At 45.8% G+C, this 23,078-nt stretch overlaps 3 protein-coding genes across 18 annotated transcripts in view; 1 reads left to right on the top strand and 2 right to left on the bottom strand.

Moving 5' to 3' along the window:
* Positions 1–318: 318 nt before the first annotated feature.
* Positions 319–13,751, top strand: Tmem140 (transmembrane protein 140). Of its 7 annotated transcripts, none has more exons than XM_074062587.1 (5): positions 335–506; positions 10,870–10,980; positions 11,845–11,932; positions 12,028–12,195; positions 12,310–13,751. In XM_074062587.1, the coding sequence occupies exons 4-5, from the start codon at positions 12,126–12,128 to the stop codon at positions 12,882–12,884; spliced, it is 645 nt and encodes a 214-aa protein (XP_073918688.1). In that variant the 5' UTR covers positions 335–506; positions 10,870–10,980; positions 11,845–11,932; positions 12,028–12,125; the 3' UTR covers positions 12,885–13,751. The 7 variants fall into 7 exon arrangements, with proteins under 7 accessions (XP_073918702.1, XP_073918688.1, XP_073918677.1 ...); XM_074062576.1 differs by having other exon boundaries at positions 12,007–12,195; XM_074062570.1 differs by lacking the exon at positions 11,845–11,932.
* Positions 12,310–18,357, bottom strand: Cyren (cell cycle regulator of NHEJ). Of its 3 annotated transcripts, none has more exons than XM_074062609.1 (4): positions 18,217–18,357; positions 16,686–16,943; positions 15,597–15,672; positions 12,310–14,672 (listed from the first exon to the last, which is right to left on the bottom strand). In XM_074062609.1, the coding sequence occupies exons 2-4, from the start codon at positions 16,811–16,813 to the stop codon at positions 14,403–14,405; spliced, it is 474 nt and encodes a 157-aa protein (XP_073918710.1). In that variant the 5' UTR covers positions 16,814–16,943; positions 18,217–18,357; the 3' UTR covers positions 12,310–14,402. The 3 variants fall into 3 exon arrangements, with proteins under 3 accessions (XP_073918710.1, XP_073918724.1, XP_073918719.1); XM_074062623.1 differs by having other exon boundaries at positions 18,166–18,303; XM_074062618.1 differs by lacking the exon at positions 18,217–18,357 and adding an exon at positions 18,098–18,213.
* A 1,425-nt stretch (positions 18,358–19,782) lies between these two features.
* The window catches only part of Wdr91 (WD repeat domain 91), a 36,368-nt gene continuing 33,072 nt past the window's right edge, over positions 19,783–23,078 (bottom strand). For 4 of the 8 annotated variants that reach the window (XM_074062487.1, XM_074062485.1, XM_074062489.1 and 1 more), the window contains one exon: positions 19,785–21,749. In XM_074062487.1, the coding sequence (XP_073918588.1) occupies positions 21,585–21,749 (165 nt within the window). In that variant the 3' untranslated portion in view covers positions 19,785–21,584. Of the gene's footprint in view, positions 21,750–23,078 lie in introns of all 8 variants that reach the window. The other 4 variants (XM_074062506.1, XM_074062475.1, XR_012444192.1 and 1 more) reach the window with 4 other exon arrangements.

The raw sequence follows: 23,078 nt of genomic DNA, 5'->3' as shown, positions 1-23,078 counted from the left end.
GCTGGCTGATCTTAAAGGTCCTCCTGAGTCAGAGTCTAGATTGTGTTTATCCTGGAGTTGACATCACTGGGAAGTCTGAGAGTCCTGCATCTACTTTGCTTTCTGGAGTTATTGTATGGCATAACCAAGACCTTAAGAGTCTTACCTGGCTGTTTAAATCACAGTTTGTTGGCTCCAGCATGGGTGGTGTACTCTGGTGAACAACAAGTTGTTTACATTCCTCATTTCTAAAAAGTCACGGGCCACCGGCAAGTTAAAAAACGAAAGTGAAATCAGCTGATAGTGACATCAGAGTCAGCACAAACGTTCTGAACCAAAGTTCAGAAAGAAGCTGTTTACTTAGGACATCAGCTCAGGCCTGCATCTGCCTGCCATTTCTCTCTCCTGTGCCCTCATTTCTGGAGCCTGACATTAGAAAGCCAGCAAGAAGAAAGAGTCAACAGACAGAACCTGATTCGCGCACCACCTTTCCATGAGTGTTCCTGCAGACTCTGCACCCTCTTTTTGTAAGTACCTCCCTCCCCTACAAGCACCACAGGGACCCAGATGCCCACCTGAGACGATGGCATCTTTCTTCTTCAGTGTTTCACATTCTAGCAACACACAGAGGGGAGAGCCCAGTGTCTGTGACCTTCCTCTTTCTCCTTGGTGTGATGTACCCGTTTATTCCCTGCTCTTTCCTCCTATTCCCTTCAACATCACCCTGTGTATTTCTGGCCTCAGAAATGATTAAGGTAAGGCCAGTAACTGGTTAGAAATGCAGGGGGTTAACTGTGTGCAACAAAGTCTTGCACAGTCCGTGCAAATGTTTGTGGCTGGAACACTCTGTTCATCAGAACCAAGCAGTAAGGAAAACAGGTCACGACCTGCAGCAGCTCAAAGGTGGTTAGGAAAGCACCGTGAGACTTCAAACACACACAGTGAAGGTTCTGATTGTCAGAAAGATGGGTGTTCTTGACTGAGAATAAAATGTTATTAGACGAGACTGCTTCTTGTGCCCAACAGAAATTTGTGGTGAGATTTTAGTTCTCTTGGTACACATCTTAAGAGGTCCTCTTTTTTTTTTTTTAATTGTGAGCTGTTTCATCAACAACTTCCATTCTACATCTTCAACTGTTTAAAGGGATTGTTGAGGGGGAAATGCATGTTTCCTTGTTTTCTTCTTTCTTCATAAAGACTAAAGCACATTTACAATCTCTTTTTATACCCCATCCCAAAAATCTCAGGTTTGAGATTCAGTTCGTGTGACATTCTTTCAATTTTAAACATACTTCCTTTTCTTGACTTTCTGTCTTGATCCCTGTTTTATCTAATTGTTAAGATTATGATTTTTTTAGAAATTTCACTTTTTCGTAAAAATAGTACATCATTTTGGGAACATTTTTAATGCAAAAAGAGAAGAAAAGAACCATTGCCTGTAATACTATCACCCAGAAATATCACAGCTAACATTACTATTTTAAAATAATCCCACCACCAAAAAAAAAACAAAAAAATAAAATAATTCCTTAGTCTCTTTCTCCAATGCATACTAAATGACATGATTTTATATTTGCCTTTCCTAAAAGCTGCATACTGCATTATCATCTTGATTTGTCATAATTTACTTCTAATGGGAATTCAAATTGCTTCCAACTTTTTGTCAAAATGATACTGTTATGAACATTCTTATGTAGAAATCATTGCATTTCTGATTATTGCCTTAGGATTAAAATAAAAAAGAAGTGAGGTTACTTTAGGCCAAAATGATGTGACTGTTTGGGGTGGCTAAGGCATATTGCCAAATTTGTATTTCTCACTGCGTGAGAAAGTCAGTTTTACCATTCTTTGTGTCAAGGATTTTTATCTACAATTCTGATAGAAAAACACATAGGTTATGTTACTTGGCGTATCTTTGATAACATTAGGAAAGGCACAGATTATTTTTCATGTTAGTTAACAACTTTGCATTTATCTCTTTGTGATTCATCTCTTCATATTCCCTTATCCATTTTTATGGAGTTTGTTTTCCTTAACTGTTACATGAACATTTTACACATTTTATATTTGTTGTAGATATTCTCCATGCTTATTGATTTTTAAATTTGAATTGTTTTCAGGGTGTACAGAAATCTATATTTTTAAATTGTTAAATTTGTACAAATTTTCTTTTTCATTTACTTTTAAGTTCAGAATGCTATTTCTCATACATAAATCAAATATTTACTTTTTTACTAGATTTTTCTTACCTGTTTGTTTTTGAATCCATGTAGAATTTATTTTGGTATGTGGAGTGAGATGAGGGCCTAAAATAGTTTTTGTCTTTCTTTGTTCAGTTAGCTAATCTATTGCTTCAGATTAGTTAATGAGAAACTCTTTCAGGTCTCAAACCAAAGATCTCTATAGCAAAGAGCTCTTTTTTGACCCTCTATTCTAAAACCACAGTTTCTTCCTACTGGTTTTTCTCCCTCACTTCACCTTGTTATTTTCTTCCCAAATACTATTCAAAACTTATTATTATCTTTTTAAAAATCTGTTTGGCACTGTCTTCCTGAATAGAGCTCAAGCTTAATGAGGAAAGTATCTGGTTTGCCTCAAGTGTCTGATCCCCCAGGGCAAATACAAACCAAATAAAGATGGCTCCCCCAGTTTAGAGCCATTGTCTCATTTTTAAGGATTTTTTTTTCTCCCTCTAAATTTTTTGTAACCTTTATTCTCAGCTGGGTTATCCGCTAGTGAAATCTAATAAACTGCAAAATAATTGAACAAATAGCAAGCTAATATTAATGGAACCATTTAGACAGCAGTGACTTTTATCGTAACTGTTGGTGCCTAGACTCATACTGCTGACTTTTTATTGCAATCTTATGATATAGTCCTGTTTCTCCTGGGAAGGCTGTATTTATTTACATGGAAGAATTAAGTAAGCCCAAACATGGCAGCATTCCACAGAAGGTTGGTGGCAGGGATAGCTACCCACAGAGAACACTGCAAAATCCTGGGAGCTGCCACCAACTAAACACATCCAAGAAATGCTGCCATAGCCTGACTTTGAAAAATTAGAACCTGGACTCACATTTCTGCCAAAGGAAATACGACACATTTCCCTTTCTTCTTCCCTTTTTATTTTTGTGAGAGCCACACCCAAACCATGAACATTCTAATCTTTGGTGTGTTCAGCCAAAAAGATTTTTTTTTCCCACCAAAAAGATTTTAGCCAGGGCTGACAGCCTCCTCTGACAAGTGGACATTCACCCTTTCCCTGCATCCTGTCAAGTTCTATTCTGGCTTTATTTTGCTAAGATGTTCTTCCCTGTTCTCTCTCCATTCATGCTACATACCTGACCATCTGTCTCTACTTCACACTTGCCTCAGTTCACTTTTCTCCACCAGAATGCTACTGCTGGTGACATAGAGTCACTACCTACAGACACACCTCAAGGATAGCCTGCCAGAGTTCAGCTTGGCCAAGGATCACTGTGTGTCACCCTAGAATTCCACTGAGGCTGTGTGGCCTCAGGTTTCACATCTCTGAGCCTCAGTTTTTCTTTATAATGAGAGCAACATAAGCAATACTCGCTGGGTAATTCTCTAAGTTCTATACATGAGCCATCCATTTAATTTCCAATAATATCTACAAAATAGGTTTTGTGATCACACCCATTTTTACAGGTGAAAAAACTAGACACAGGTATATAAAGTAACTAAGGTCACATAGATGGTAAATGGAAGACCTGAGATATGAACCCAGAAGACAAAGCTTCAGATGAGATCAGGCACATTCAGGGTGGTATGGCTGTAGACAAGACAAAGCTTCAAAGCCCCTGCTCACAACCATTGTTCTACACTGTCCTACTGTACCAAGTGAGATCAAGGAGCAGAGCATCCACCTGTAGTTGTTGTAAAGATGAAAATGCAACAATGCCAGTAAAGGGCCAGACCCTCAACAGGCTGATGCTAAGGTAGAAGTAGGTTCTCCTGCTTAAGATTGGGCAGGGATTAAGAATGGCTCTGCCGTCCGCTGTCTGTGGGAGCAGAGGCCACACTCACAAAGTCTGTTTTCTTCTCAGGAAAATGGAGGTGAAAATAATGTCTACCTCACAGGGTACTTGTGAGAAATTCATTTGATAATACCTGTGAAGCGCTTAGCACAGGGCCTGGCACACAGTAAATGCTCAAGCTATGCTGGGGTTTTTCGTGATTAGTGAGCCCTCAGCAAACTACGTTTTTCCTCAGACCCTGTCCACTTGCTGAAGATATTTCTCAAAGCAAGTTCATCCATCTGCTTCCCTATGGCTTTCTTAAATTATTCATGAAAAGAAAGACTAGGAGGGGAGTTTATAACTGATAACAACCTAGACATTTGCCTGTTTTTTCCTTTTAAGTGTCTGCTCTTTCAAGCAAAAACATGAAAAAAGTTCCATGGCAGAGTTGGAGGCCATGGAAACCATTGCCTGGGGTGATATCAGGCACTTCAACTATGACTACGTCTAGTGTCCATCTTCTCAACTCTTGAAACCATACACTTGGATGATGTATCTGAGGCAAAGGATGATCTTGTAGGAAACTTTACATTCAGGAGTTGGGAAGAATAAAACAAAACAAAAACAAAAGACCAGAACAGCTAACAAGAAGCTACTAGTGCCATTGCTGACATTCAGACAGTCACTTCTGTCCTTCAGGATGAGTAGAACAGTAAAAGATAGATTTGAGTTAGACAGACAGACACAGATACATAAAAATGAAGCAGTCAAATCCTTGCCGTCACAAAGTTTGCATTCTGGGGACTGGGAGAGTAAGAGAGACATTTAGAATTTTCAATGGTAGTAAGTCTGTGGAGGAAAGAGGAGTGCCGGCCTGGGCGTTGTAAAGAGGGTGCTGCTGGTCTAACAGCACTAACCACGGAAGGCCTCTCCATCTAAGGGACATTCCAACAGAGACCTGAAGAGGGGAAGGAAGAAGAGACCCATGCCTAAGAGAAATGCCTCCCAGAGAGGGAAAATGGCAAGTTCAAAAGTCCTGAGTCTGCCTGAGAATTTTTGAAAATATCGAAAAAACCACTGTGGCAGAAACTAAGGAGGAGAGACCTAGAATAGTAAGAGGGAGTGTTTGAGATGTAGCTTAGTAGTACAGTACTTACTTAGCATGACAGAGACCCAGTTAGATCCCCAGAATGGGGGAAAAAAAAAAAAAAGAAGTCTGGCCTACTACAAGGAGGCCTTCTTTGTAGCCTGCTACAGACATGAATGACTACCAGACAGGGCTTATGACAGTATTCACTAGTGGAGGAATTCAGATGTTCCAGACTCTAGTCTGTGTCCTCCTGTACTCCATTCGTCTCCACAGGTACAAGGATTTATGAAACACATAACGAACGGAATGGAATTTCCACTGATGGTGGATGAGCTGATATGAAATCAGTGCAGTGGTGCTCCGTGAGGTTGCCTAGAGGGAGAAGGGAAAGTCATAGGGACAATATTAGGAAGAGAGGTGTACAGGTTGTAAGCTCAGACAAATAGCAAGAAACTAAATAAACCCAGCAATATAAAGTCTGGTTACTGAATGCCTCAGACATTCAGGTAGGGAGTGAATTGAAGAAAAAAAAAAAACAGAATGAGGAATTTTGGTTTTTTTGTATAAGACAGAGTAGAGAAGGGAGTCTTATGGGGATCCATTTAGCTAGAATGGACTAGCTAAAATCATGATTGGGGCAGTGATAAGTTATAAGTAAGGACATGATCAATAGGGTTATATAATGTTTAAGCTAGTAGATATTTCAACATATAAGGAAGAAAGTAGCAAGTATTCCTGGAAATGGAGATTAGGATGACAAACCTTCTCTATGGACAGGAACACCAAGTACTATGGGCCACTTGTAATTTCATTTTGATTCTTCAACTCAAGTGAGAAAGTAGTGCTTCAGCCATGTTAAGTAATAAGAGTCAAAAGCAAGAAATGGTCTCCATGCTCATTCAGCTCTTCCCAAGTGTTCTGTATAGGCAGGGAGTGGTTCCTCTTAGGGCCAGGAATGCGCACCCATGCTGTGAAGAAGTTCTCTGGTTTACCCCATTTCTCTGTCAGGTATCCAGGTGCTCACAGCAGGAGAGGCCCTGTTACCAAGTCCCACAGACATCCAGAGGGATTTGTTGTTGTTGTTGTTGTTTTGGTTTGGTTTCTGTTTATTGAGACAAGGTCTCTATAAATACCCTAGGCTATCCTAGAACTTGTGATCTCCTGCCTCAGCATTCTGTGTGCTGACAGAAGGATTTTTAATGCAACCATCTGCCAGGACTTTAATTGTCCCTCAGCCACACCTTCATGAAAGTTGCAGTCTTTTAATATGAACCTAACAAGAACATAATTTAGAATGAAATGATTCAATGTTTGTGTCTCTTCAGCCATCACCCCATTCTCCTTTATTAGGCTGATAATTTTAGAGATGCTTAAACAAACAAGCAAGTAAGCAGATGAACAAATTAATCTTCGGGGAATATTTTCCTAACTGGGAATTTGCCTCCTCTTTGAGCAGAAATTGCCTCTGTGTTAAGCTCAAGTTCACTTGGTAGTTCTCAAGTGACAGTGTCAAACCCACACACTGGCCAGAAGTCTAAGATTATGTCTGAATCTAGTGCAGCAAAAGGATTATGTCACAGTAAATGTCATTATGATGGCCAAAGGCTAACAGACTTTACCTACGAGAGGCTCATAAGGATGGACAAATTCATTAAACACTTGAAAATGTTAAACTTTACCAACTCTGAAAGAAAACCATAAAGATCATTTGTTACTATCTAAGATTAAAAGATTCAAGAATATCCTGTAATCCCAGCTACTCGGGAAGGTGGAGGTAGGAGGATTGTGGTCCAAGGCCAGCGCTGGCAAAGTTAGTGTGAGACTCTTATCTAAAAAGAAAACAATTCTAAAGCACTGGTGGCATGGCTTAAGTGGTAGGTGCTTGCCTAGCAAGTGTGAGCCCTGAGTTAAATCCCTAGTACCATTTTTATTTTTATTTTTTTATTCATATGTGATACAATGTTTGGGTCATTTCTCCCCCCTTCCCCCACCACCCCTTTACCCCCTACCCCTTCCCCCCACCCCCCTCGATACCCAGCAGAAACTATTTTGCCCTTATCTCTAATTTTGTTGAAGAGAGATTATAAGCAATAATAGGAAGGACCAAGGGTTTTTGCTAGTTGAGATAAGGATAGCTATACAGGGAGGTGACTCGCATTGATTTCCTATGCATGTGTGTTACCTTCTAAGTTAATTCTTCTTGATCTAACCTTTTCTCTAGTTCCTGGTCCCCTTCTCCTATTGGCCTCAGTTGCTTTTAAGGTATCTGCTTTAGTTTCTCTGAGTTGAGGGCAACAAATGCTAGCTAATTTTTCAGGTGTCTTACCTATCCTCACCCCTCCCTTGTGTGCTCTCGCTTTTATCATGTGCTAAAAGTCCCTTGTTGTGTTTGCCCTTGATCTAATGTCCACATATGAGGGAGAACATACGATTTTTGGTCTTTTGGGCCAGGCTAATCTCACTCAGAATGATGTTCTCCAATTCCATCCATTTACCAGCAAATGATAACATTTCATTATTCTTCATGGCTGCATAAAATTCCATTGTGTATAGATACCACATTTTCTTGATCCATTCATCAGTAGTGGGGCATCTTGGCTGTTTCCATAACTTGGCTATTGTGAATAGTGATGCAATAAACATAGATGTGCAGGTGCCTCTGGAGTAACCTGTGTCACAGTCTTTTGGGTATATCCCCAAGAGTGATACCAACGTCTAGCTTTTTAAGTAGCCACCAAATTTTTTTCCAGCGTGGTTGCCTAGTACCATTTTTAAAAAACCAAGAATATCAGCGAGGGTAAGATGAGAAAAACGCTCTTCAGCAAGTTGGTATGTGCCCGCGCCTATGGTCCCAGCTACTCAGGGGGCTGAGGAGCAGGAGGGCCACTGAGCCCAGGAATTCAAAGCCAAACGAGACCCTGTCTCTAAACAAAACCTATGAAGTAAAAAAGAGAGAGAGAGAGAGAGAAGCATTCTCTTAGGCTATTGGTAGAAGGACAGACTGATTTGCAAACATAATCACTATAGCATTATCTATATTATGAGATAATCTTATAAAGCGTAATGTATAAAAACCATGAAGTATGGTACAGCTGTATGAAGCCCTTAAAGATAACATTTAGGAAACAATTTCTAATGACATAGGGAATCAGGCTATGTGACGAACGATGCTCATTAGTGGGAATACAGACAAGGATTTACTTGATCCTACGTATGTAAAGCAACATTACAGAAGGAGAGGTGCTAGGAGTGGTTATTTCTACCACCAGAGTTATAGATGAATTCTAATCTTTCTCTACACGTCCATATACTTTTCTAGTTTTCTGTAATTGGCATGTATCTTTTATAAATAGGAAAAGGTTCATCTAAAAAATGGCCACAGTGACTCAGCAGTTTCCCTGTGAAGAAAGCACAAGCTTGTTATTTAAGGGAATTAAAAATTTCATTATGGAGAGAATATAATGAACATGGGTGTTTAAAACAAAACAAAAACAGAGCAGGGCTTTTGGGATTTGAGAAGAGTGTAACAGGAGTCAGGGTTTCCAACCAAATAGCATATACTGTCACTGGGAAGCCTTTAGGAAAAGAAACAAGGACTAGTCACAGATTCTCTATGACTGACCTAAAATATGTCCATACTTCCAATAGGAAGCCATACGGACTTCCAAACACGGTGCTGGGAATATAGGAGACATAAGACTAGTCCCTCACTCAAGAAGCTCTGCGGTGTTAAGGTGTGTTCATAACACATGTGCGTAAAGTAACTCAAGGATACCACGTGGCATTTTCATTCATTCATTCAAAACAAAGTGCCTACTCTGTAACATCCATCACTCTTGGAATAAAATGGACAGCAAAATAGACAAAGATTGTTCCTCAGAGAGATTACTTCTAGGGGAGCGTATATGCCAGCTTCTGGCTGAACCCAAGAGAAGCTGAAGTAGTCCAGGAACTCACAAAGGGCAGGGAGGATTTAGAGAGGCAGGAAGTGCAGATCAGTGTGACTTCAGGAGTTGGGGAGTGGCTGAGTGTGGGCTGATGGGAATGGGTACAACCTAAGCAGATGCTGGACTACACAAAGCAAGAGTAGAGGACAAAAGGGAGTTGGGCCCAGTAGAGGATTGCAAATTCAAGATCTAAGTCACACCAGATGGCAGAGAGCCTCAAGCATTGGGCACAGGAGCTAGGACAAAACTCTGTGTGCATATGAAGAGGAGAGGGGAGAAGGGAGACCAGGGACCACTAGCTTCTCCATGCCTGGACCTGCAATTCTTGGCTCCAGTTTTATTTTGCTTGATTCTCCATTGAAAACCTCCAAAATGCCAGGTGTGGTGGTTCTTGCCCATAATTCCAGCACTCAGGCAGAAGAGGCAGGAGGATCAAGACCAGCCTGGCTATGTAATATGACCCAGTCTCACAAAAAACAAAACAAAACAAGAAACTTCCAAAAGGTCAGTTGACAGAAAATGAGGTCAAAAACAAAGGCTGAGTCTGGCAGGAGCTGCAGTGGTGTGACTGATGCAATCTCTCCTCTGAGTAGCTACATTAATTTTTTAACAGAGTTGTCCTCAAGTGAAAAGTGTTCAGCTGGGTGCTGGAGCTCATGCCTACAATCCTAGCTACTCACCTAGCTACTGGGGAGGCTGAGATCAGGAGAATGACCATTCAAAGCCAGCCCAGATAAAAATGTTCATGAGACCCTGTATCAATAGAAAAGGCTTGGTGTGGTGATATACCACCTGTCATCCCAGCCACTGCAGGAAGTAAAACCAGAACACTCAAAGACCAGGAAGGCCCAAACATAAAGCAGGACCTTATCTCAAAAAAATCACCAGAGCAAAAAGGAAAGGAGCGCGCCTGCCCAGCAAGCTTGAGGCACTGAGTTCAAAGCATCATACCACCAAAACAAAAGAAAAATGTTTAATATTTTTAACCCAAGTGTATAGGATTCAAACTGAAGAAATAAGAGGAAACATTTTTTAAAGTGTGTGTGTGTGTGTGTGTGTGTGTGTGCATATGTGTGTGCATAGCAGAGGGGTTATTTAAGCAAAGCAGCCCTGTCTCTGATCCTTGCGGTTCCTGGACAATGCAGACAGGTCAGTCCTTATTTCTGACAAGTTGTGTATGGATCAGGGTTCCCATCCTACAAATCCATCTCTCATCCTGAAATACCTGAACCCACTAAAGATACATGTAGACTTTTATAAAATGTGTTCACCATACAAAAGCATTCAAAATACTCTGGCAGTTTTTCTGCACCATGGGCTAGACTGAGTAAAGCTTTTCATCGTGCCGGGCTAGTAGCATACAGACTGAAGCCACCATTTTCAGTCTGTGGCAAACATTATTGCTCCAAGCATCTCCAACTACATTCACACAGAAGGTCTTCGGCCTCTCAGGCCTCTGGGCCATTGAGTGATAAGTGCCATGCAGGGTCAGCTGCCAAGGCTTTGGCCAATATGGTCCCTGCATTTCCAAGAGTCCCCTCTGAGCTCCTCTGGAGAAGTCATGGTGGGACCAGGGTGGGCTGCTCAGTACTGCCAGGTGCCAGGTGGAGGCAGCACAGAGTCAGGCCTCACTCTTCTAATGGGCACCTGCTCACCACCAGGTGTCTGGCAAAAGATGGCTGACAAATCCCTGGCCTAGCCCATGTTCTTTTTCCCACCTGGTCCCTTTTTGTTCTTGCAGAACAAATGTGGTGTGTGGAACAGATAGAGCCTCCATTCAGCTGTGGGAAAAGGGGGATGGGGTGGGGACTGCTCCCCTATAGAGGTGTCCTGAGAAGTTGACCAACAGGGTCTCTGGTTCCTTCTCCAGGGCCACCACTTACTTCACTGCTGGACCCCACTAGCATTTCTGGACAGAGCCCACAGGACACTCCTTGGAATCTGGGCCTCACAAGCCTCCTGGCAACTCGTCATTCCTAATGTAAATGGCTATTTCATTCCATACTGGGTAGTGTACATAGATAAAGGCAGTGTAGAACTCCGTTTTAGAGGCTGATTTGAAAAGTAACCTGGGTAAGAAAGTAGTAAAGAGATTTTTTTAAATAGAGTGTAATGAAATGAGTTATTTGGGTTTTGTTTTGTTTTGGGCAGTACTAGAGTTTGAACTAAGGGCCTTGAGCTTGCTGGGCAGGCACCCTACCACTTGAGCCATACCTCCAGCCCTTTTTTGCTTTAGTTATTTTTCAGGGTCTCCTGGTTTTGCCCCAGCAGACCTGGACTGTGATCTTCCTACTTACAACTCCTACATAGCTGGGGTTACAGGTACAAGGCACTACACCCAGATCATCAATCATGTGTTTGGAAAAATGTTCACATTATTCAGTGAAAAAAGCGTTATGTTCAACAGTATGATTTTTTAAAAATACATCAGCACATAGGAAAAAATACTGGTAGAATATTATTAGTGGTTCTATGTGTGAGGTGGGACGAAAAGTTATTTTTATATTTTTTTCCTTTTAAAACTCAGATTCTACATTCCCTTTTCTGAGAGGGACAGAAAATAAAATTTCCTAGAATTAATATTTATTACAGTTATCAGTGTAGCTGCTTTAAAAGCGATGAGTGCTCTGATGAGATTTTATCACAGGTGAGGGCTTGTCTTGCCCCAGTAATGAATTCCCAAAGCAAGGCAGGTGACATACTTTACAGAGTAGGCCTGGCAGAGATCATTGGCCCAGGCTCACATTCCAATGAACAGCAAAGCTTGGAAACACACCAGTGTGCACCCAAGTACAGAAGTTCAAATATGGTTGATTTGTGGCCCACCAATAGGTCATCTTTACAGCTCCCCAGGTGGTTGTCACAGCAGCTGTGATAAGAGGTACAGTTCAGTCAAGTCAACACCTGCCTCCATCTTCAGGCCCCCATTAACAGTGAGTCTCATCCTTCACCCCAAACTCCACCTTAGAAAGGATCTGAGAGACTCCCTCACAAATACTCCCGATAGTTTCTTGTGTTTATGTTGCAGCAAAGCCTTTGACACAGGGGCACTCCAGTCTGGACATTTCAGGCCCTCACAGTTGCCTGGGAGACTTTTCCTCCTGACCTCCAACCAATGAGGTAGAAATGACTCATCCTACACAGGTCCTGGCTATAGGTTACCTGGAACTTCCTGTCCTGGTGGGGACAAGATGGGGTGAGTTTGCCATGAGTTTTTATGGAATGTCAGGAAGGAGACCATGAGCTTGTGAAATGCCAGAACAGGCTGAAGAGGGAGGTCTGGACTCTCACTGTGTGACTTCCCCCCCAGGTCCCCTGCAAAGAGGAGAGATGGCCATCCCTAGGCCATGGCGGAGCAACCACCTGCTCTTCGTGGGCATCATGATCCTTGTGGCTGTGGTGATCTGCCTGATGTTTTATGCTCTCCTCTGGGAGGCTGGCAACCTCGTGGACCTGCCCAACCTGAGAATCGGCTTCTACAACTTCTGCCTGTGGAATGAGGACATGGGCTCCCTACAATGTCACCATTTCCCGGAGCTGGAGGCCCTGGGGATGCCTCGGGTTGGCCTGGCATTAGCCAGACTTGGCGTGTATGGGGCCTTGGTCCTCACCCTCTTTGTCCCTCTGCCTCTTCTTCTGGGCCACTGCAATGGTGACCAGGGAGAGTGGCAGCTGGCAGTGGGCTTCTTGACAATGTCCTCCATGCTGCTAGCCAGTGGACTGGGCCTTTTCCTCTCCTTTGTGTGGAAATGGGTCAGACCCTATCTCCTGGGACCTGGCTTCCTAGCTCTGGGCCTGGCTCAGGCTTTACTCATCCTCTTGTTTATGGTCACAGTTATGTTCCGTCCAAGAATCAAGGACAAGATCAAGCTTGAGAGCTGCTAGTCCTGTCTAAAGGCTTACATGATAGCAAGGGTTCAGTTCCAGCTATGCTCAGAGAAGATGCCAGAGAACCACGTGCTGGCACATCTTCACAGCTAATGCTGTTCTCCAACTCCAGCAGATGGAACCATCCACTGAGTGGGTGGGGCTCCTGTGTCAAGGAGACCGAGGCAGCAAGAATGGCAGGGGTATCTGCGGCTTCTTAGAGTAGGACTATCTGTCCTTCAGGACTTCTGAGGACGCTATAAAACCACGCAGCCCATCCTCACACGAATTCCTGCTTTAATTAACCAGTCTGAGCAATTCTTACTCTAGCCTCATAGGGTAGAGAGTTAAGATTCCTGTCATGGGGTCATATTTTCAGGCTGATTTCTCAAACTGCCAACTGAAGCTCAGTGAAGGTTTATGTCAACAGTGGGATCTGAGGGATTACCAGAATACCTTGGTATCCCTTGGGCCCTGGTTAGCAGACTGCTACTTCCTACACCGTGTTGAGCTTCTCATCAGAACTCTATGCCCAAGGGCCCAGGAATGACCTCCACGGGATTCAATGAAGAAAAGACACAGGGCATGAAGAGAAGCCTGGCTGGTTTTAAGGGACCTCTGAAAGGCCCCTGACCTGAAGCCAGGTAGAGCAGGAGTCAGCTGGCAAAGAGTGTGGAAGCATATGTGTCAACCTTGTTAAAAAAAAGTGAATGGGACTGAGTGGTCCCCCTGCACACAAATGCAGTACCCCTCACATCTCCACCCAGAACTGGAAGGGACGGAAGCACAGCTTACACACTGGGGGATTTTGTGTAATTTTGGCACTCATATGGCAATGATTTACACATTCTGTGTCTGTTAAAAGCCATACTGAACACAGAGAAATGGACTCTGGTGTGGTCTTTTGTCATTATCTCCTTTGGCTTCTGTCCCACTCTCACTTTACAGCTGCCCAGGGACCAAGGCAGAGGCCACCAGGTGGAAGAAAGGTGGCAGTCAGGGAGGAGGCCTGTGTGGCTCACCAGCCAGTGGTATGTGAAGAATCTCCCATTCCCCGTAAGCAGGCAACTGTGGACAGCTTGCTTGCCTTTCCAGCCAGCTGGTGGGGGACAGCCTGCTGTGGGACCACTTGAGATGTGAATTGTTTAACCCAGACTTCCTCCTTTTGGAGGGATCCTCCTGAGTAAGTTCTAGGAATTCCAGTATACTTGGCAGTCATATTTTCCCTCAGAAATTGTAAGTTGGACCCCATGACCTCATTTTTCCTGGAACCTGGTACTTGAATAAAACAACTGGAATTCCAGAGCCTCTGAGTGGGAAGAGGGCACAAGGCAGGGCAGACCTAAAGGGAACTCATTTTGAGTTCTCAGTTCCATTTCATGGAGTTGCCCCCAAGATGGGGAGTGTCCTATGACTTCTGTTGTAAGATAAGTCTGCTAGGCCTCAGGAGGTACGAATCCAGAAGCACAGAGGCCCCACCTGTACAGGGGCAGCCCCCGCTGCTCTCAGCAGTAAGTCTAGTGAACAGTTTATCCCTTAGCTGAAAAATATCTCACGGACATATTTCAACACATCTTCCTCTTCCTCCTCCTCTTCTTCCTTAGGGCTCTTGCTACAGGTAGAGTTGGGAACCCCAGGCCCCTGAGCAGGGCTGAAAACTGGGGCAGGCACGTCTTTCCCACTGTCCTCTTCCTCGCTGCTCCCAGGGGAACTCGTGTGAGGAGACACAGAGCAGGAGGGGGAGAGTGGTGGCTTATCAGAGTTCGCCAGAGCTGGCTGTTCCCAGGGCTTTTCCTGTTTTCGACCCTGCGGGGCAGAAAAAATTACAGGCTCAACCCACACAGTTTGTTCCCCTGACATACTAGTCTGTCCATGAGGGCATATTCAGAAGCAGCTGCTAAGCCAGCGTGTGACCAGGCTGGGCACTGCCCCCACCTAGTGGGCACCCACCCTCCTCTTTTCACCCTGCTGCTCCCCACACCACCTCCTCAGGCTCCTGAAGAAATCAAGTCCAACTTGGGAGAGAAGCAGGAAAGGACACAAGGAAGAGCTGAGTAGAAAGAAAAAGACACTAACAGAAAAATACAACTGGAAAGGCAAGAGAATGCAAGGGGACCAGGCTACAGAACCTGCTGTGGGCCCATCACTTATTGGCTCCAGAACTAAGTCCCAGAATCTCATTTTCTTGGGGACAGTAGTATCCAAAATTACTGTACCACATGGTCATTATAAAGATTTATGAGGTAATATGCTGCTTAAAAGCATCTTGCTAACTATAAAGTATTTTAAAACTCTAAGGCACTGCAATTATTATTTTGGTAAGCATTCTGATTAGGAGAGGTATAATGGTTAAGAAGTCATCTCACCCAACTGGGACCCTCTCCAAGGACACAAGCAGATGAATACTTTTGTGCCCACTCCACATTCACACCAGTACACAGAGTCACCCCCAAACAAAGGGTGTACTTTCCCTCTTATCCACACCCCACCCAGACATCTAACCCCAAGGTCTACCCCACATGGCACCCACCTCACATGGAGAGGGGCTGAAGGGAGCACAACTGGGAGGAGAGCCAGCAGGAGGTAGGTGGAAGAAGCAGGCCAACAGAGGAGCAGGGTCCAGAGGCAGCTGAGGGCACCTTGCCTTCTGACAATGACCAAGAGCCTAGGCTAGTTTCTGCCCATGAAAAGTTCTGCCACAAGAATAAAAAGACACACAGCCAACTTTACCTCAATTAGGATCCCTAGAGCCACATCCACCATTTCGGCTTCATTCATGCAGTACACAGTCTTCATTGTAGGGGTTCTGAAAGAAAGAAACAATGTCACAGCTGGGGAAGAGAGTCTCAAGTCTTATGACAAGGAAGAAAATGAGAGCAAGGTCACATTCCCCCTGCCTTCCCACCAGAGATGAGCTTACGTAAAGGTGTTCCTCTAAGCTGAGGAACTTCCCCAAGGCATGAACCTGGCTTCCTCACCCAGTGATGGACCCCAGGCTCCTCATCATCCACCAAGTCCTCCACAAGAAGCTAGGGCCAGGAGTTGATGGTCAGAAAGCCACACTTTGAAACACACACAGTGTACATGAGCAGGTTCAGGCCATCAGGCCAATACCAAAACACACACCTAAGTGTGTGAATGCCTTTATCAAAGACTGCAACCATCACAAAGGGATGAATGGTCAGAATAGACCCTCAGAGAGGGGGAGATGTTGGGGGCAATCTAACCAGTGCACAATCAGGAATTGTCACAATGAATCCCCCTGTACAATGGATATATGCTAATAAAAATGAAAAAAAAAAGAATAGAACTTCAGAGAGCTGAGAGCCCCTGCCCTGTCTAAGGGAGTATCAGTGATGCCCTTCCTACTTAATGCTGGCAGCCTGAAGACCCCTGCCCCTTTACCCTATCCCCATTTACCAACAGTCAACTAAGTACCCCCACAGCTTCTGATTTTTTGCTGCTCGTCGTCCCGAAAGTTCTGTCCACAGGAAGAACAGGAATCAATCAAGAGACTAGGTGACCATTGATCTTGTCCACTTAATGGTACAATTTTTGTCACAAATGAGGAGACTGGTATTTTAGACACCTGAGAGCTTGGTTCATATGTGAAAACCACTGTCTGTGAGTTGACAGTCAGGGCCAGATGGCAGAGACCTCACCAGTACAGAGGAACTGTACTGTGAGGGACAACACACTGTGCCTCCTAAGGCCTTAGTCCCACTGGGGGAAATGCTAGCCAGCTCACATCCTTCCATCTCTGAAGGGTCCCTTTCCTGCTTTCCAAGAGTGTTCTGGCCTGGCCAGAGGTGGTCCCACCTCGTTGCTGCCACCACCGCTGTTCTCCGCTTTTTGGGCAACTTCAGGAGCACCCCCTTCCTCTCATCCTGGGCTGTCATCCAAGAGGGAAGGGACCTCTTTTTGTTCTCAGCTTTTAAGACTTCCATTTCTGTTGTTTTCTCAAAGGAGTCAGGACACAAGCTTCATGATTTGTTTCTGATTCAGGACAGCAAATTCCACTCTGTCATATCAGGAATTGGAGGTCTATTTGTCCCAAACGGGGGGCGGCAGGGACCGCTTAAGAGAAGAAAAAAGTCAATAAATTTGAATAAGCCACATTTCCAGTCATCAGTCACAATTACTGCTCAGTGCTGAGCAGGCCAGAGGCGACCCAGAGGGTGAGCAGGGTCCAGGGGATTCAGTCAGCCATTTGCAATGTCATGCTGGAGGTGTGGTAGCACCCAGGACCATGGATGGGGAGACAAAGCCCTGTGACCTGGTCCAGTGCCAGTACTCCCACACAGGGAGCCTGACCCAACCAGACAGGCCTTCCTGTAGCCACTGCACTGAAGTTAGAGGAATCTCCTCTTCTCAGCACCCAGGTGTTACCCAGAATCCAACACCCATGATTCATCTGACCCCAGACTTCTCACTTCCTCTACAGTGACAAGGTTCCAAGAAACCCAGGCCATTCTGACTCACAAAGTTTCACTGGCTAACACTCCCCGCCCCCTTTAATCTGAAGATCCTTCTGATTGGTCAAACTTAAACCTGCAGAGGAGTCAGGAAGTGAACGGTCCTTGGCTCTCCTGATTCACTGAATGCAGAAGCTCTGGCTGGGACCCTATTCTAACTCAGCCCCTCTGGTCCTGAAGCCCAGTCCCCACGTAGAGAAAGGGCCGTGACTCAAGGATCTAGGTCTCCAGCTTCCACTTTGGAATCAACCCAGATGCTCCTGCCTAAGCATCTCCTGCTTACAAAGCAGAGGTTTGCCTGGAAAGGGGTAGACAGCGAAGAGAAAGTTAGCCTTCTCTACATCGTAACTTGATAATTCACTGATCATCCAGAATGGCTGCTAACAAGTTAAGAAAAAGCTAGCGGGCCATCACTCTAACCTGCTCAGCCAGAGGACAGACTTTTGCCAATGCCCCCTGCTTCTTGGAAATGCGGACACTGATAACAATAATACCACCGAGTGAGGGCAGTGCAGCGTTTTATGCACACCGAAACTTATCAGACCCGGAGATGCATTGGACTTGCACAAGGTCCTGCGGGCTGCAGACCCCGTGCCTGCCCAGTTTCAGAGCTGCAGCATCTGCCAGAGCATTGTGCTTCTCGGATGTCGGGCCTCAGCCAAAACTCTCACTACTCTGGTGAAATAGAGGCCCGGCACAAATGAGATGTGCCAGCAATGCCCACTCACAACCTCCAGCTCACTCTTGGAGACAGACCCGTGCGCTCGCCCCAACCAGGCGGTGCCAACCCGCGGGAAGGAACACCATGGGCCTCGCTTCACTACCGGAATCGCGGCGGCCCAGACACGGGAAATGGTCATTGGGTTCCTTCCGACCTGCTGAAGGCACCGCCTCCGCCGGCCCGAGGCCCCCGAGCCAGATCAGGACCGGGTTGTGCCTGGCCCAGGTAGTGCGCACAGCCGCCTGGCGCGCAACTCTCCAGTTTGCCTGGTCTCCGCCTCCTGGGGTCGTGCCCCTTCTTGACTTCCGGAGCGGGGCGGGGGAGATCCTGGACGGTTGCGCGGCCCTGGCGCGGCCCCTCGCCCACCTCCACCGGCTGCCAGGCCTTGTCGGGTCCGCGCCTATAGCTACCGCCTCTTCCGGGCCGGCGCGCTCTCGGACCCGGCCACTGGCTGGCGCTGTGGCCTGGGGGCGCCCCCTGCGGGCAGCGCGCCCGGTTCAAGTCAGCTGCTAAAGCCAGAGAGGCCGTGGCGACGCTTTTGGAAAATCAAAGTCGATTCCCAGGCGTAAAAGTCAGAAATTCTGTGTTTTGGCAGTCCTTCCTGGGATGCCCACAGAAACCAAGTGTAATTCTCCCTAGCGGGCGAAGCATTCCGCGGGAAGGAGGTGTAGGGAGAGAAATCAAAGCCTCTATCCACTTTTATCTCAAACTAATAGATGTTACTAGTATTTAATATTCAGATTGACGACCCACCCTGCAGCCCAGGTGTCCTGCTGGTTTCAGCGATGTGGAATTTACCTATCATCCATTAAAGTGACACCCATGGCTTAAAGCAGCCTAAATAAAAGAGGCCAGGAAAGAAGCTCCCAGGTGAGAGACACGACTGCTTGCGCTGGCAAGGAGTCACAGATCTGACACCGTCTGCTCCCCAAATGAGAATCAGGACAGTTGGTGAAATGTGATTTCAGCCGATCAGCTAATGGTGCACACAGCTTGGAGCCCTGGGCAGGTGGGAAGCTCTCCCTTCTCCGGTTTCAACCAAGCTCTTTCCCCAGCTCTTCCTGAATGCTAAATCTCAATCCTAGGGAAGTCGGCTGGGTGGGTGGGAAAGTTTAAATAAATCAGTTTCTAAGGACATAAATCAATGGGTCCAAGTCAAAAACAGCCAGTCACCCAGCCTCCCGCCTCTCTAGTAGGGCAGGTCACTTCGTAGCATCAGCTTGTCCCCAGCCATCACGAAGAGATCAGTCACTGAGGGTCCTAAAATCTCACAGGTTGTGAGCCAGGATAAGTCTAATGGGCTGGGGTGAAAAGCATGTTTCCTTTTGTGAATAAAGGAACAAAAACTACTTGCTCCTAGAACTACCTAGCCTTGCTCACTTCTCTGAAAACCCACTCCATGGCCAGCTGGAAAACGAAGCCTGCAAAGCAGGAAACCTTTGTCTTGTTATGGGGAAGAGACTGGAGCAGGGCTAAGGAGAGCTGTGAGACTTGCAGCATTGGGGAGGTGGGGTTATTTTTAAATTAACAAGTAAATTGTGTGTATCTATTGTGTGAGGCACCACAGATGTCAGTCCACAGTGTGTATATACTGTACTTCCAGACATGTTGAGCTTCTAAGCAGTTGAAAGCCATGCTACACGGCTGGCTTTGGGGCAACGATGGGCACCTGAGGAGAGTGAGGGAAGCTCTCAGCACAGGCCAGGCCAGGCCAGGCTAGGCCAGGCCAGGCTAGGCCAGGCAGTCAGCACTGGTCAGGTGTGCAGGCTCAGGGACTGAGGCTTGGCCTGCCTTGATTTTTTTCACATGCTGCCCTCATTCAAGATAGTGGAGGATGGGGCCTTGAATGGATTCTTGGGTGGATGCTGAGCAGGTGCTCTGAAGGAGATTAAGTCCCAACATGCTTTATTTGAAGATAGGCACTCTACCTGAAGGGACAGGGGTGGGACAGGGAGGAACATCAGAGTTTGGGGTATCTGTGTAGCTGTGATCCTTAAAACATTTCAGCAACCTGAAGGGACAGTATTGATAGGAGAGAATGGGTCAGAGGACAAACTTTGGGATGAGAGGAAAAGTTAAAACCATGAACTCTTAACTCAAATGAAACCCAGGATCACATTCCAGATGTCCCACAGAATCTAAGTGGACAGATAAGGTTGCTGTTTCAGTGCCAAAGGTGAAGAAACATTAAGTGGAGACATCTAGGTTTTCTTCATTGGAGGAGTGCAAATGGGTAAGAAAAGGGTAACTAGTTACTACTTCTCTCTGGTGTTTTCTTTTTTGTAATCAAGCCACACACACATGAGCCTTCCTCAGTCCTAGTGAAAGGAAACTCAAGCCTTAGTACTTCATGCTTTCCCCAAAGTAACTAATTAGGAATTGCCTCCACTCCAGCTCTCTTTGGGCTTGGAGCCCAAAGAGGCTCTAAAATGACTGTTCTGAGCAGTCACTGTTCATAGCAGTGGCCTTCCCTAGGTAGGTGACAAAATCGTCCCTGACAAGTGTGGAAGCCATAGGCTGTTTCTGATCCCATGGTGGCTCCTGCACCACCCTGGCCTCAGTTGTGGAATGCAGGAGGGACAAGGGGATGGCCTCTTGCTCTTCCCCACCTATGGGAGGAACTGCCTCTTCAAGGACCCCCAAGTCAGGGAATAGAAGGCAGGCCTTGGGCAAGGGTGTGCACACAGTTCATTCAGTCTCAGCTCAGCCACAAGTGGGCCAGTCTGAAACCCTGGTTTCCATCCAGTGTCTAGGCTGGTTTACTGACCTTTTAATAGTTACCAAGAGGGGACACAGGCAGCTGCTAATAGTAGAAGAATGAGGGAAGTCACTAAATGAAGGTGCTGGAAACAGCAGCCACAGAAAAGAGAGGGGAGGCCTGTGGCAGAGGCCTCAGCCCCTACCCTTGTCCTGAGAAGCTTCTGTAACAAAAGCAGCAACTCTTAGGATCCTCAGAGATGCTGTGACCTAGCCTTGAGCCCAGAAGGACACTCTGTGGGCCCATGTCCCATGTCCCTCAAAGCTACAGGTGAACCTAATAAGGTTCATCCCCATGGCCCACAAGAACAGGGTTGGGGAACAAAGGCAGGGAGTCCATGGCTGACTGTCACCAGAGCAAAGTGACACACATCCTAGAGAGAGACATTAGGTGACCACAAGAGCATTCTCTTTAAAAAAAAAAAAAAAGCAGCAGAAGCAAGTATGTACAAAATACTGTCACTCTCTCCTGGGCCAACACAGCACCCATCACTGTCTCTCCTCTTCCTGAGTTTTCCTCCTGTAGTCTGAAGCATGCTTCTGCCACAGCCCACGATTTGGATCTCTGGGAAGCACATGCCACTGCTCTGTGAAGCTCCTGTTCCAGTCACCACAGCTGGACAGTGCTGAGCCCCTGTTCAGTCTTCCTCTGAAGATCTGCCACACTGGCAGCAGGGAGCTGGAAGTGAAGCATCCTGCTCTCCCATCTTGTCTCCCCACCCCCAGGACAATACTGCTTGCATGGTGCCACCTGGGGCAGGTCCATCAGAGTTTATGTGCCAGAAGGGTGGTCAGCTTGATCTTGCCATCCATGGAGGCAGTGAGGCAGGTTCCACAGTCCATGGCAGTGCTCCAGTCCACAGTGACCACAGGGGCCCGGTGGCCACCCAGACTCAAGCAGTTCTCCAGAACCTTCTCGTCGCCACCCAGCTGCAAGAGGACAGGAGTGAGGAGGCAGTGTTAGTGGATACCACTTACAAACAATAGTCCTTCAGCTATCTTTGGTAACCAATCCACTGTGAGCCTGGGGGTGGCCACACCAACCTGAGGATGTGGCCAGGTCTCCATGCATACCTTTCAAGAAGGCTGTTTAACTCCTTGAGCCAAAAAATGCCTTTACTTTTGGGAGAAACTCCTAAACAGATGGCATTGTCTCTGCCACCTCCACTGTGATGTCAGCCAGTGCCTCCCGTCCCACCCACTACTCTCTTACAATAGTGTCACTGTCCCAGGTGACATTTGCTCATGCATCTGCTCATTAGTTCAAAGTCAGTTTCCCATCACAGGAATGCAAGCAGCAGGAGGGCAGAACCTCAGCTCTCTCCTGAAGTAGGGCCAGCCTGTGGCACCCAGAGTGGAGCCTGGCACAGGAAGGCCACAATTAATGTGTGAGGCTGTCTTTGAGCCCACCAGCACTGATAGCCATCCAGCAATTGTGCACATGTGTGAAAGGTCAGATGCTAACAGACAAGGGGAAAAAGAAGTAAATGAGGTACTGTCAACAGCACGATATATGGCATCCAAGAGCAAAAGGCAGTCTTCATGGAGAAAATACTTATAAAAGCCATCAATTAAATTGTTTATAGATTATGAAAATTGGATCTGAAGTTCAGTAGATCCCGTAAGTAATTGGGCCCATTATTGACATTTAATTTGTATTGTGGTTGGGGTTTTTTGAGACAGGGTCTCACTGTGTAGTCCAGGGCAACTCAAGCTATCCTTCTCCAGTCTCAGCCTCCCAAAGTGATGGGATTACAGATATACACCACTATGCCCAGTTGCACTGCTGACATTTTAAAAACTGCACAGAGAAAAATCTTTCAACCCACTAATAGATTATAGAGCAAATCTGACTGCAAATCATATAAACTAATCAGAGCAAATGAAAAAGCAGCATGATATGTATACAATACACACATTTTATATATATATACACACAACATTTCTCAAAGAGCAAGGTATAGCCCACCTAAAACTCAACTAAAACAAAACTTTGGAGAATAAAATTAGGCTTATGAACTGGAGGCTTTTTACAGAATCACCATCAAGAGATACACAGTTATGAGAAGTTAACGAGAGCCACCAAAATCACCACCTCTGCAGAAAGACAAGCTTCGCTGACAGCAAACCCAGGTGTCACCATGCACATCAGTCCAGTCTTGAAAACTAGTCTCCCACATCAGCACCCCTTTGCCCCACGCACAGGGACCCTTGAGCTCTTCAGTGGTCTCCACCCAAGCCAGAGCCCAAGGCCTGCTT

This window comes from Castor canadensis, chromosome 2 (genome assembly GCF_047511655.1).
Source record: "Castor canadensis chromosome 2, mCasCan1.hap1v2, whole genome shotgun sequence".
NCBI classification, from domain to species: Eukaryota; Metazoa; Chordata; class Mammalia; order Rodentia; family Castoridae; genus Castor; species Castor canadensis.
Note: the sequence above shows the minus strand (reverse complement) of the source record. Positions and strands in the feature narration are given on the sequence as shown.